The 13,966-nt window shown below is 42.9% G+C and overlaps 1 protein-coding gene across 11 annotated transcripts in view; it reads right to left on the reverse strand.

Moving 5' to 3' along the window:
- LOC115769924 overlaps positions 1-13,966 on the reverse strand; it is a 103,804-nt gene that overhangs the window by 80,754 nt on the left and 9,084 nt on the right. For all 11 annotated transcript variants that reach the window (XM_030714961.1, XM_030714960.1, XM_030714959.1 and 8 more), the window contains 7 exons: positions 13,639-13,785; positions 12,895-13,181; positions 12,412-12,779; positions 11,909-12,342; positions 10,447-10,615; positions 10,132-10,380; positions 9,939-10,068 (listed from right to left, as the gene is read on the reverse strand). In XM_030714961.1, the coding sequence (XP_030570821.1) occupies positions 9,939-10,068; positions 10,132-10,380; positions 10,447-10,615; positions 11,909-12,342; positions 12,412-12,779; positions 12,895-13,181; positions 13,639-13,785 (1,784 nt within the window). The remainder of the gene's footprint in view (positions 1-9,938; positions 10,069-10,131; positions 10,381-10,446; positions 10,616-11,908; positions 12,343-12,411; positions 12,780-12,894; positions 13,182-13,638; positions 13,786-13,966) is intronic.

The raw sequence follows: 13,966 nt of genomic DNA on the forward strand, positions 1-13,966 counted from the left end.
TCATTGCCTTAATTGTTGACCAACAGCAACAACAACAACAAGAAAGTACGCACATAATACGATTGGCAGTCGGGTTTTATGAGCCGCCTTTCCGGCCGTACTGGCAATTTAGTTGATGGCTTTACGCCGCTTTTGGCCTGGCCCATAAACACTTGGGGGAAGAGAGCTCAGAGGCTGCGCCTTAAACATTGCCTTTTAAGAGGTAAAAATGTAGTTGTTACATTTAATTATATTCATATCTTTTGGCTGCCAAACGTGCCACGTAATCCGACAAGTTACAAAGCTGCGCTGCCGCTTGCCCCCTTCGTTTCTTGTGCTCTTTCCTTTATGGGCGTGTCGCGTTCAGATCTTGCAAACTGTGCGAAATGTACAAAAATGCTGAACACATGCCAATTACCAGGCGCCGAAAGTGCCAAGGTGCCAAAATGAGGACTAAAGGTAAAAGCCTGCCACGCCCCTCTACAGACTCAGTCGCAGCCCCAGCCCCAGCCCCAGCGCCGTCCCCGGCGGCCTACGCACGGTTGCCAGGCACAAGCTTAAAATGCGCGAATGCCAAACGACATTTACATACAAAATGCAAAAGGAACTCAACACGCGCCCTTACAACTGTATTGAAGGAGCTGCGCAAGGGTGCAGAGGGGGTACTACAGGCTGCAAGGGTGTAGGGCCACGGGGTTATATGGTCTTCATATTTGGGTGCGCTCATGTGAGCAGCACGGATTCGGATTCGGATTCGGCTTGCCTCTGACTTCTGCTTAATGTTGTTGTTGTTGCTGTTGTAGTTGTGTGCTCGCACATTTTATTATTTTTTATGACTTTTGACAAAGGTGCGAAAAAGCATGAGCTATGCGCAGCATGCGACTACTAGATGCCCTTTAATTAGCTAGCAAATTATGCAAGCTTCAAAGCAGAATGCAATTAATTACAATTTTGCTTCTTTTAATATCTTTAAAAATTCAGGTTTTGTCGTAATTTGAATATGTTAAGCTGAGCATAATGTTAGCTGGTCATAGATAGCTCTTATATAATCCCAGATATTTCTAAAGACATGCCGACCAGAGCTTAGCTTAGTTCTATCTCAAAAGAGTATTAAAAAGGGGGAATATGCCACAGAGAAAGGAGTGTGTGTTGGCAGACTTTTTGGCAGCACAATTCTACTTTATTTTCGGTTAGGGTAACACTTATACGCCGTTCCGCGGCATCTGTGGCGGAAGGAAGAAATCAAGGAGCGGCGAGTCAAAAGGCGGAACGAAACAAGCCAGCCATTTGCCATTTGCGTCTTTTTTGCCTTCCTGTCAGCAGCCCGGCTCCCGCACCTCTTTTTTATATTCATGCTAACTTGATTTGCAACTCGTGTGAGGCCAAAGAAAGGAAAATGATGTGTTTGCCCCACACCAACACACACGCACACACATACAGACACACAAACACCCACACTAACACACACACACAGCCAGTTTGTTCAATTGTTAAAATGTTTGTCATTGATGTTTTGGGCTTTTGTAACATTTGGCGTTTTTTTTCCAGCTAGATTGTCATCTCGAATTGAGTTTTTTCCATTTCGGGGCACAGTTTCAGTTTTGACTTAAGTGTGTTCTTTGCCAGCTTACTTTAACTGCCTGTCGCTGGTTTTCATCGTCTGCTACTCAGACACTTGAGATCCCCGCCCCTGGCCCTGCCACTGTCCCCGTCCCGGCCCATGCCCCTGACGCACAGTTTACAATTGAAATGAATGCGCCAACTCTGTTGGCACATTCCATTCCATTTCTCGACTGGCTGTCGCGTCTGTCATACGCCTGGTTTGGCATTCTTGTATTCAGCAATTTCATTCATTTGCAGCAGGCTTTTGTAGGGGCTTGATTATGACTATATTTGTATAATTTGCTTAAAGGCAACTCGTTCGAAGGCATCTGATTAAAGGAACAGTCACTGATTTTGAACCGAGTTGAATTGAAGTTCGTGACGATTTCTTCTTTGTTTTTGTTTAAAGGCATGAAAGTTTTGTTTGCACTTCAACTGAAACTCTGAAACTCTGAAACTCGGGCGTTCTGAGTGAAAAGTTGTGTAAGCATTTTAAAATCTACCACAAGAGAGCTGGTAATGGTAATCAACTTTGGAATGGGGCCTGTAACGGCTCCGACTATTTGCCAAGTAATTGAAGTGCTTAAAATATATGTTAAAGCCGTTATCACTTAACGACGCACCCGGGAATTCAGCTGCATTTAAATATATATTCAATTTAACAAGGATTTGTTATATCAGAGTTCTTTTTTATATAAATGCATTGCTTGCATTAATATTAAATAGTTTTCTAGCAGTCTTTTTTTTTTTTTTTTGACAGGCAAATGACATTTTAATAGGCATTTGGCTCATAAAAAATCCCATATATAACTATGGAACAGGGCGATATTCTAAATATTCAAACCTTTCGATAGTTACCTTGAACTATCGATAGTCTGCAAGTGTAGGGAACCAACAAAACTAACTTATAAGACTTTTTCTTCAGAATGTGCTAAGGGAGACTTAAACTTATTTGCATGGAAAAGATACCTTACCATTAAACTATAAAAACTCTAAAGTTTTTTCAAGCTAGCAATAAATATCCCACAGAAAAATATCGATAGTATTAATATACAAGCGTTCTCGATAGTCGTATTGCACTTTCGATAGTTTTAAAGTGTTGGGAACCAAGCAAATAGTCCAAAAAAATTCTTCTAGACAAACTTTTGAGTATTCCCAGTTTTCCTAACGAGAATTCTTATAATTAACATTTAAAACTCTTACGAGTTTGTTCAAGTTTATTTAAAATTTGGAAGCTAAACATACTTTGCACATAAAATTCAACTTTAGACACAAGCAAATTAAGTACAGTGAATACACAGCATACCTTAAGCTAAAAACTTTCAGTAAGTTCATTTTAAGCAGACCCAAAAAAAGAAAGTAGACAAAATAAGAGAAAAACGCATTAAACTCAGTCCACATATGCAACTTACTGTCGGCTCTGGCAATATATTACCCAGCTCGCAGTTTTTATCCAATATTGCAGCCTATGAAGGCTGAAGGGTGCGAATAAAAAAAAAAAGGGAACGAGGATCTCTCATACATCACAGGACTTACAGTTGGCCGCAAAACTTTGCTGGCCATAAACTGCATTTGAAACTGAGCCCCAAAAATGCTTGGCAACTTGAAGAGGCCGCAATGAAATGCATTGCAATGCGCTTAAGTTTCATAAGCCTGCGGCCAAAGGCAAACCAGCAAATCTGTGGCACACAGACAGACACACACACACACACATGCTGAGCTGACCGCATTGCCACGCCCAGCCTGGCACGAAATGGTTCATGTGTGTTACATACGACTGTCATTTTGGGGCAGTTCGAAAAAGGATATAAAAAAAAAAATAGAAAAAGCAAAAGGAATTATCGAAAAGTGAATTCAAGGCAATGGCTTTGGCAGCGCGCTGCAAAATGGTGACTCGTTTCAGCATTGACAAGAACTCAAGGGGGAGCGGCGGTGGGAGGGGCAGGCGGTGCGGCGTGGGGTTGGGGTTGCACTTTTAGCAATTCATATTGCCAAAGCAGTAGAAGCTGCTGCAAAAGGATATTAGCAGAAGGGGGCAAGTCAAGTTGGTAACTGAAATACGTGTAATAGTTGCACAAAACTCTCGTTTGGTCAGCACTAAAAAAGACACACACACACACACATGAAGAGCACAAAGGCAAAAGTGTAGGAAAAACTGTTATTTTTGTGTCAAATACTTGGAGAACTGTCCACGTACACGTCGAACTTTCGCTGACAGCTGCCACGAGGCAGCGACCCCGCCCACTCACGCCTTAATGCACTCGCTGCAAATTAATATTGCCGCTTTTTTTCTACCCTCTCGCTTGCTCAGTAAAAAAAAAAATAAAGTATATAAGGACGATAGTTGCACAAGTTGAGATGAGAAACTGCTAAGAAACTTTTTTGCGCGTCTGCTGGCTCGTTGCTGCTGCTGCTGCTTGTTGTTGTTGTTGTTGTTGTTGTGTTGCAGCACAAAAATTAGTTTCTTCACTTATTGAAATGTCAGTGGGAATGTCAGCAAAGCAGCAAAGCGGACGCGACAAGTCGCCGGGGCCGAGGCCGGGTCCGGGGCAAAAACTCTGTAGCCAAATTGTAATTTCCACGTCTGCACAACTCTCGAGATATTCCTTTTAGTCGTGGCGTCAATTTGCTTGAAACGCTTCGTGCCAAATGATTTAGCGTTGCTTTTTTTCAGCGCCAGTCCCTTCAACACACTCACACACACATACGCATACTCCCACACACACACACACACTCACACACACACATACAGATTGTGTGTGGGTAAAAAGTTTGCGCTTTTGTTTTTGAGCTCACGCCTTAGGGACGCGGGCAACCTCAGCTGTTTGGCAGCGCGTTCGTCAATTTAACCTAATGATATCAGCGGGTTTCGCTGTTTCTCAAAAGAACAAAACAAAAAAAAGGAGCAGACGTTGAAAAAGGTGCGAAACTGAAATTTAAACAAATTAAAAAAGGAAGCTGCTCACAATTGAAGCAACATCTATGATAAAATACTCAAACAAAAAGGTTCACGCTTGTCACGGCTAATGAACGTGGCCAAAGTGACAAAGTTGCAGCTGCTAACTAAACCACAAAAATAAAGAAAGACAAAAAGCGAATTTGCTAGCCGAAAAAATACCCTATAAACAGTTCTTAAAGATTTCCCCAAGGATGTTTACATTTATACAGATCTCGAGCAAGAAGAGAGAAGCAGAGTTATCAAGGGCTTAATAAACCAAGATCTTTTTGTGCTTTATTTGGATAATACTTCAATAAGTTCGCGACATTAGCTTTTGACAGCCTCTGAGATCGAAATCAGATGAAACTCATCATAGTTAAACTCGACAAGCCGATCAGGCTTTTAAATGCTGCCGTCTTTTTGAAGAGTTATTCACCCAACTGTTACACTCACAGCCCCATGCTCATGCTACCCTCTTGCAAACATTTGGTGTACACTGGGTATGGAAAATAAAAAGGTCCTTACGCTAAGTGGCTTAAGCCTCATATATATGTGTGTAGGTATCAAACTTTGGTTTTTCGTACCATCTTCATTTCTAATCTGCATTTGCTCATCTAATGAAAGTCGCGGCATACTTTGTCTTTTCTTGTTTTTTGTTATTCGACCACATAAATTAATGTACTTTGGCTCATATTTAAAACGCTTTTCGGTAATTAATCAATTTGATTGATCATTCGGGGCCCGAAAGCTGTGTGTGCACAATATTTTATAGTCGCCCCCCAGAGAGAGAGAGCGCGAGATAGAGTGAGAGGGAGAGTGAGAGAGAGGCCGAGTGATGGGCAGCGTGAATAATGATGTATATTATTTATTTATAGATATTGTAAATACTCGCATTATTGTACACCTTTTAAACGAATTGAGATAAATTGCTTATGAATAAACGACGCTCAATTAGCATAATGCAAGTCCTGTAATCGATACTTAAAAGTCTTCAATTACAGCTGCTGTCAGACTTTTGCTGTCAGGCTGTGCAAAATTTGATAACTGCGATAACTTTGACAGACATCAAATTTAACAAGAACCTTTATAAAAGCACATAAAACTGTTGCCTACGTTTTGGCCCTAATAAACTGCACACAAATTGCGTCAAAAATTTGCAATTTAGTTACAAATTTCAGCTCGCAATCACATATACAACATGAAAGAGATGGGGAGCGCGGGGAAGAGAGTATAGCGGAGGGAGAGCAGAGAGATAAAGAGGGAGCGTGCATCGCCCACATTGGCAAGCTTCCATTACAGCAGCTTGTCAGTCTGTTAACAGAATCGTGGGCTACTTGCCTCCCGGCCACATCCGGTGGACAAGGCAAAGCTTTTAAGTCCCCGAACATGGCGCAACGGCTTCAAGTGCTTGCCAGCCGCGGTTACTTAACAGAGTGCAGGTGTGCACGAAAGCTTTTAGAAAGCTTTTAGCGCTCTGTTAAGGTGCAACCCGATTTACATTATTTAAACAGCACTCGCAGCTTTGTTTGCGCTCTCTTTAAAAGACTACAGTGCAGACAAGCTATGATGGACCTGTAGAAGGCAAATTAATGAGGTATATTCAACAAATTGCGAACTGTTAACTGCGTGGCAATAATACAAATAATTAAATTAATAATAAGGAATCAATATAACAAAACATATACATATTGCGGGAGCAGCTGATAGAATTGGGAAACTGATGAGGAAATAAAACTCGTGCATTCCATTAAATGCGTAGAATCTATCTATATATATTTATATTCAGAATATTGAAACAAATATTGAGACAAATATTATGTCATGATAAACCAGAGGTTCATTTGCAAATGCCTTGAAAGCAGTTTTGGCAAGGATTTAGATATAAAGGATGCCAAGGCCACAAAACAACAGTATTAAAGAGATAAACACATACAATCCTTCTTCATATCTAAGAGTCTATAGATTCTGGTAAGCTTTTCGAATATAGAATCCAATTCAAGGAACTAGTTTGCTTATCATTAATAATACACGAAAGGCTAAGTTGCAGTCAAGCAGAACCTACCACAAGTCAAAAGTTAACAACTTAAACTAAGAGCTCGCTGATGGCACAACTAACTAGATTTATCAGTTAAAAGCTTAAGTTGTCATTGATACAAAGAAGCTCAATGGCGGCTAAAAGAGTTTAACCAACTGCAGAGCCCGGCAACAAAATAAGCTAACAATTCGCGTGTGCCAGAGACAGTTTTTATGTCCCAAAGGTAGATGCAGCCATACAAACACCGGCCTCATTGTGAATACAAACTTGCTGGCTTATCAAAACACAACATCGAAATACGCACACACACAGACACACACACGCACACACATAGCTGCTGTGCACGTGCCGCAGAAGGGGAAAACGTGATGCTAATCGCATTTGCCAGCGACATTTTCACAGCTGCGCTGTTTTTTAGACATTTGCTAATCGTTATTGGATTTGTTATGTTTAATGTTTTTTGTAGCCTAATTGAAAACGTTTTTTTGGTCGCTTTTGGCTGTGAACTGTGCACATTGCGTATACGCCGCGTGCTCTTCGTTTAAATGCCTAATGCAAACGCAGCGTGCTTTATTATTATTATCGCAAAGACACACACACACACACAGAAGAGCGCCCACACACAGATACACAAATACGCAAGCTTGAGTGCTACGAGAAACGCTTGAGTTGCTTTAATTTTGGACCGCTGCTTAGGCACTGCTTGTGTCTTATGAGAGATTAACAAAGCATTTAATCTTAGCTTGGCATAAAATGACACAGCAAAGCACCCGCACACACACACACACACACACACAGAGAGGGACACACACACACAGAGAGAGGGACACACACACAACAGGGTTAGATTTAGGCTTCTGTGCTCGTGTTTTGCTTTATTTATTATGCCTGACTTCTATTTTTGTGGGGGGGAGGAGTGTGGTGAGGGGTTTTATTGACATTTACTTGCTTAACGTGCGCGTTGCGTTCTTCTATTTCATGTTGTTGTTGTTGTTGCTGTTTTTATTGTCGTGGGTTTTATTGTTGTTGTATATTGTGTTTGGCTGCTGCTCCTGTTGTTTCTGGTATTTCAGCAAAATTGCAATCAAGCGAATTTTTCTACACGTTGCATACTTTTGAGCGCTACTCAACACACGCAAGCCATACACACACAGACACACACACACACGCAAGCGTTACAAAAAACACATACAGAGAGAAAATTGCAGTTACTGCCGCGACGGAAGCTGCTCGTGAATTTTAAAACAACAAAAATTTTTTATACACAATTTTTCACAGTTGTTTGCTTTTGCGAGCGCTGCTCAAATTTTTCAACACAGTGGCAGTGGTTTAATTATTGTTAAATTTTGTTGATTATATTTGGTAATTGTTTAATTGCAAAATGGCAAACACACGCACGCACGCACACACACACTCACACACATGCGAAATTGTGAGTTGATTATAAAACGACAGAGCAAAAGTTAGCGCAACACTAGCAAAATAGCAGCAGCAATGACAGCCAGCGGCAAGCGGAGCGAAGCGTAGCAAACGCAACTGAAGCTTTCGCAGCTGGAAGTCTTAACAGTCGCAGCAGCAGAGCTGCTTGGAAGTGATGCGAAAGCTGCGACGCAGAGAGCGAGAGCGCCCGCGAGAGCGAAAGCGCACACAAGAGAGCGACCAAAGAGCGCTAACTGCTTAAAGCGCATGCGCCGCGTTAAGAATGCTGGAAAAGCCGTTAGTTTGGGAATAGTTGGCAGTGGGGGCGGGCTGTACGCTTGGATTATGTGTCAGTGTAACAATGGAAGTTTATTGCAATTAACAGCGCATAGCTTCTGTCTCTGTGTTCGTGAGCCTGGGCTGCTGCTGCTGTTGCTGCTGCTGCTGCTGCTGATGCCCAATGATGCGTGAGTGCAGTGCAAGTGGACGCGGCGACATCTTTTCTGCTGCGACTCATTAGTGTCAAGGCAAGGAGATCAAAATTGGCTTTAAGCGTGCCACAAGTATGCACATTACATGCCTCACATGCATTATGCATGCCACGCCCACACTCACACACAGTTAGCATTCGCCGGCTTGACAAGCCGGGTCGTGCCCAGAGTCCAAGGCGAAAAAGCAGACAAAAGCGTTGAGCGGCTGCACAACAATTTTATATGCAGGCAGAAAGCACATGCACATTATCAACACTGTCATCATTAGCATAATCATCATCATCATCATGATTATAAACATCATCAACAGCAGGCAGGCAGCAACGTTGACGTTGACAAGGCTGCTAGCTGAGGGAGTTGCAAAAGAGAAAGTTTTTCCTCTTTTGTTTTTCGGGGGACTGCTTGCAACTGTGTTTGCTTAGGAGTGTGTGCCTGCAACTGTGTGTGTGTGTGTGTGTGTGTGAGTGTACCATGCCTGGCAGTTTGTTTTTAATCAAGGCAAAACTGGGTCAGTTTGGGCTGCAACTATAAATATCATTTATGTTGCCCAGCCAAATGTGCCAGTTGACTTTCCCTCCTCCTCATTTTATTTTATTTATTTTTTTAGCGAATGCATTGTGTGCACAAATGCAAATACACATACATATATAGAATGTGCATGCATATGTATATACACACACACACACACACACGCACACTTGTACACAGTTACAGTTGGATGCTGTGTTAATTGCTATACAAATTTACGATACTCGCTACTGTTAACTAGGAACACGACTGCTAACTAACATGCCGCTGTTAAGCGCTAACAGCGGCAGTAAAGGTTCTGTAACAGTTGACCCAGTTGCCTGGCCCCGGTGCCTATAAATAGAGCAGAGCATACAGTTGCCTTCTCGAGTGCTGTCAGGCAGGGAGGGTAGGGGCAGCGAGGGGAAAGAATTGGCAGACTCCACTTTACAGAAGCTGCATGTGGGTTGGGTCTTATGATGGATTTTGTGCCATTACGAGGCAGGCAATTGCTACTGCGCCAGAAACGAAGCGCTCTGTCACAATGGTTTATGCGAATTAAATTGGTATTTATAAAAAAGCTTACGACTTTTGAGTACATTGAAAACTTGATGGAAGAGTTTTATGACAAGGCTTGGAGCGATGGAAGGCAATCAACAGGCCGATGAACTGCGTTCGATTTGTGATTTGGGTAGCAGTAAAAAGTTCTTTAAGGACTGCGGTAAATGTAATGAGAAGATTAGCAAGGATTGCTTATACTAGGAATAAAAGTTGTAATAAGAAGATTAGAAAGGATTATTTATACTAGGAATAAAATTTTAGCTACGATTCGCCGAATATCTTGATTTCTTAAACTTGAAGGCAAACAAAATGGATTCTATGAATTGTTTTAAGAAAATAAATAAACTTGTGTTTAAAGTGCACTTTGATAATCTCAGTCTATTTGTTCTTAATATCTAACACTCACCTCGGACGATGTGAGATAACACATGCGCGAATCGGTGCTCTCAATGGAGGCCTGCTGTACAATTCCATAGCGTGATTCACGATCACTCAAATACTCAGAGCGCAAACTATCCTGACGTATAAACTCCGCGCTGTAAGACGAAAATATTGCATAAGTAATATAGAATAGAATTTAGAACAAAATAGATTATTACCGCTGCTCCAAGGAATCGGCACGTGCACTCTTATAGCCGGAATCATTGAGGCTGCTATCCTGGCGCAGCGATGGCAGCGAATCCCAGGGCGAACGCTTGTGCCCCGAGCCGACCATTTGTTGTGCCATCATGCCATGCCCTGAACCAGAGCCAATTGTTGAGCTGCCCGAGCGCCAGCCATCCGAATGACGGAACCATTGAGCGCGCGCCGATTCGCCAATACAGCTGGCACAACGCGAGTTCGAGAAACTGTGAAAGTAGAATAGAACGAAATGAAATTAGATTTGCAAAAGAAATTGAAGATGTATTATTTACCTGGCATTATGATCGGATAGATAGCCGCGATCTCTTTCGCGTTCACGTTCGCGTATTAGCTCATTGCGATCGCTGTAGTAGCCATCCCGGTCACGATCGCGTTCCTTATCGCGTATGGTGGATAGGGGGCGATGTGGGGGCAGCGGCAAGGTTGACGACTTGGCATTGGCTGCATCGAAAAACAAGAATAAAATTAAATTAATTTCATTTGTTTATTATTGGATTTCAAAGCTAATTTAAAGAACATGACACAGGCAGGCAAATGCATTTCAGATCTCTATAATTGGCGCAAGGATATTCAGGATTACATTGAGGATAGTTTAAGACACTGAATTAGTTAAGAGACGTGCAATCAATAGAACTACTTACGCCTACGTAGTGGATATGGGCTGCGCTGTGTTGATCCTGGTAGGCTTTCAGCGAATTCTGATGATAATTGTTGTTGTTGTTGTTGTGGAAATTGTTGTTGTTGTTATATTTGATAGTGATGTTGATATTGTTGTTGTTATTATTGTTGATGTTTATTGTTTTTATATTGATGGTACGTGGTGTGACAGTTGTGGTAGTTATTGTGTGCGAGGCGCATGATGAGCATTTTGTGATATGTATGGATAGCATTTAAGTTTTAATTATTTTAATTGTTATTAAGAGAGAGATAGATATAGTTTTTATGATTGCAAAATTAATAAATCACATTAAGAATTATGAAATAAAGTTTATGAAAATTCTGCATGACATTTATAGGCAATCTAAGTGTTTGCTTTTATCATTTAAGCATTAGTTTGATAATTGATTTTGAGGCAATAAGCTACGACTGAGGCTTTCAAGTATTTCCCTTACCGAATTAAAAGTTGACTCTATCTAAAGGTATTAGATAGTCAATATTGCTGGCATTACCTTCTAAACTCTTTTCATTCTGCCTTAAACAATTGTAGCCGCTTTACGCTACATGGATGAATTTTTCTTATTAAAATTTCTCTCGAAAGCTTTCCAGATGCTTTAAGTATTTGCTTAAAAATACATTCGAATTCCCACAGAAATTCCATTACCAGCTTATCTGATTTTTTGCGAAATACCCCAACGAAAGACTCACATTAATCAGATTATCAGCAACTAGCTAAAGGTACATAACCAAGCCCCATTAGCAGACGCAGGTGTTACATGAAATGCGAGCGTTGTTTGACTTGATTCGAGACATTGACGAGGGCACAAACCGCACTAGAGCTCAAGCTAATTAAAAATTCGATTAGAGAGGGGGCGCAATAAAATAATAGATAGTAGGAGGGTGTGGATAATAAGAAGAAGACGAAATGTTCAGCTACAACAACAACGAGAACGAAAAGTTTAGAAAAGTAAATTAGCTACAAGTTTTAGCAAAACCGAATGTGAACCAAAAGCGAAACCCAAACGAAACCTAAACTAAAACGTAATCGTTCGGCAGCCGACGGTGCGAGCAACTCACCCAGATTCTCCATGCTTTGGGAGAGCAGTGCCTCAAAGGTGTGCAGGCTGTAGGACTCGGCGTCCATGCCCTTGGCCAGCGTATTACGCAAATGCATCTCGTACTCCATGAGCAGACGCGAGGTGGGACTGCCCGGCGTGGGCGTCACATTCGGTGCCTGCTGATGCTGATGATGCTGATGGCGCGATGCACGCTGCTGTGGATGCGGCGGATGCGGCGGATGCGGCTGCTGTTGTTGCTGCTGCTGCTGGCCATACGATTGATCCTGATCGGAGTTGCCATTGCTAGAGCTGGGCGTGGTCGCATAGCATTGATTATCGAACATCACATTATCTGATGGCGGCGAGCCCTCAATGCAGCTACGCTCACGCTCCCGCTCCAATTCCAAATATAGATTGCGCGGCGGATAACCGCGACCAATTTCATGCGAAGATCTGTCAAAACCAAGTAAAAATTGTTTACCAACCAGGTTGACAGCAAAATGCGCAAGTAACAGAACTCACCTCGAGCCGGAGAAGCGCGACGACTGACTGCCACTGCCGCTGCCGCGACCCAATGTATTGTTGTTCATGACGTGATGGCCGCCGCCGCCGCCGCCGCCCCCGCCCATGCCCATGCCCATGCCCATGCCGTGCTGATGCATGTGCTGTGGGCCCAATGTCTGGGCCCCATTCGCATTGTAGTAGTTGTAACGCCGTCGGCCCATCTCCGGCGACGTGACGGGGCTCTCGGTGCTGGGCATCGGCTTTAGCATGCGCTTTAGTGTGCTCGTATCGACGTTCATGTCCTCGGTGCTCTTGGTCTTGCGTCGTGTGTTGTTGTTGATTACGTTGTGCTGGTGGTGCATATCGTGCGAGTGTGCGTCGCGTGTCTGTGTGGCAGAAGCACAAAGAGTTGTTGGTTAGAACAGACAATCCAGCCAGGTGCGCCATGTGAGACAGGCATTTGTGCCGGCTAGTTAGCGTGCCTGGATGCACTCAGCTTACCATATCATCGCTGAAATCCTTGGTGCGTGTGCCTGTTGATTTGGTAGAGGTGCCCACACTCTGATGCAGTCCGCCCCCAACCTGTGTGCCCTCGCTCTTGGGCAGATCCATGTCCATATGGCAGGCGCCGGCATCGTCTGAGCCCACCTGTGAGCCCACATGATTCTGTGAGCACATGTCCGAGCCGCTGCCCACGCCAGTCACAATCACGCCCGGCGTATTGGTATTAACACCCGCATTGGCCACCATATTGCCATCTTGCCCCTTGAGCTGACGTTGTAAGGTATCTGCGAATTAGAGGGAGTGCCAGAGAGAGATTAGAAACAATTATAGTGGATCGTATGTCAAATCAGAGCATGCAACAGATGTTGCACAGTGGCAAGCAGGCTGTTGAACGTTTCTTTTTGCAGCGTTTCCCAGTGCAGTCCAGATACATTACCGGCTTAAAGAGGTAATATGAGAATTACTTCTAGTTCTAAAGTTCAACATTTAAGGAAGCCAAATCCCGTTCATAAGCGGAACAGAATGCATGAAAGTCAATAGTTTTTTCCAATAATCGATAAATAACCGTTAAATAATTTTAAACTTTAAACTTCGTATTAATCCATACGAGCTTTTGACCTGCTCTAGGGTCAGAGCCTAGAGTTGGAAATTATAGATCATTGGCCAGATCAGATTTAACACTTGATCGTATGCTCTATTTATATATTGTTTATATTACAAACTGCAAACACTGGAACTTACCGCCTCCTTGGGCCACGCCCGGCCCACCGCTGGCCACGTTATCATATAGCGAGGTGCTGCTCACGGCGCTTACAACCTTGCCCTGCTGCTGGCCATCGACATCGGTGATTCTGTGGGAGCCGACATTACGCGGCAAAGTGGATGAACCTGCAATGAGTATGGCGATGAGATTTGATGGGGGATGCGGTGGTCTTGGCGCCTAATTGCTAAGTTGCGTTTAACTGTATATTGAGGGTATACGAGTGGGGGTACATTGTATTACATGAAAAGGCTATGCTAAGCGTAAATCAAACGGTAAGCCAGAAGATCTATAAAGGCTTCTTATGCC

This window comes from Drosophila novamexicana, unplaced genomic scaffold (genome assembly GCF_003285875.2).
Source record: "Drosophila novamexicana strain 15010-1031.04,08,12 unplaced genomic scaffold, DnovRS2.1 tig00004554-arrow-pilon, whole genome shotgun sequence".
Classification (NCBI taxonomy): domain Eukaryota; kingdom Metazoa; phylum Arthropoda; class Insecta; order Diptera; family Drosophilidae; genus Drosophila; species Drosophila novamexicana.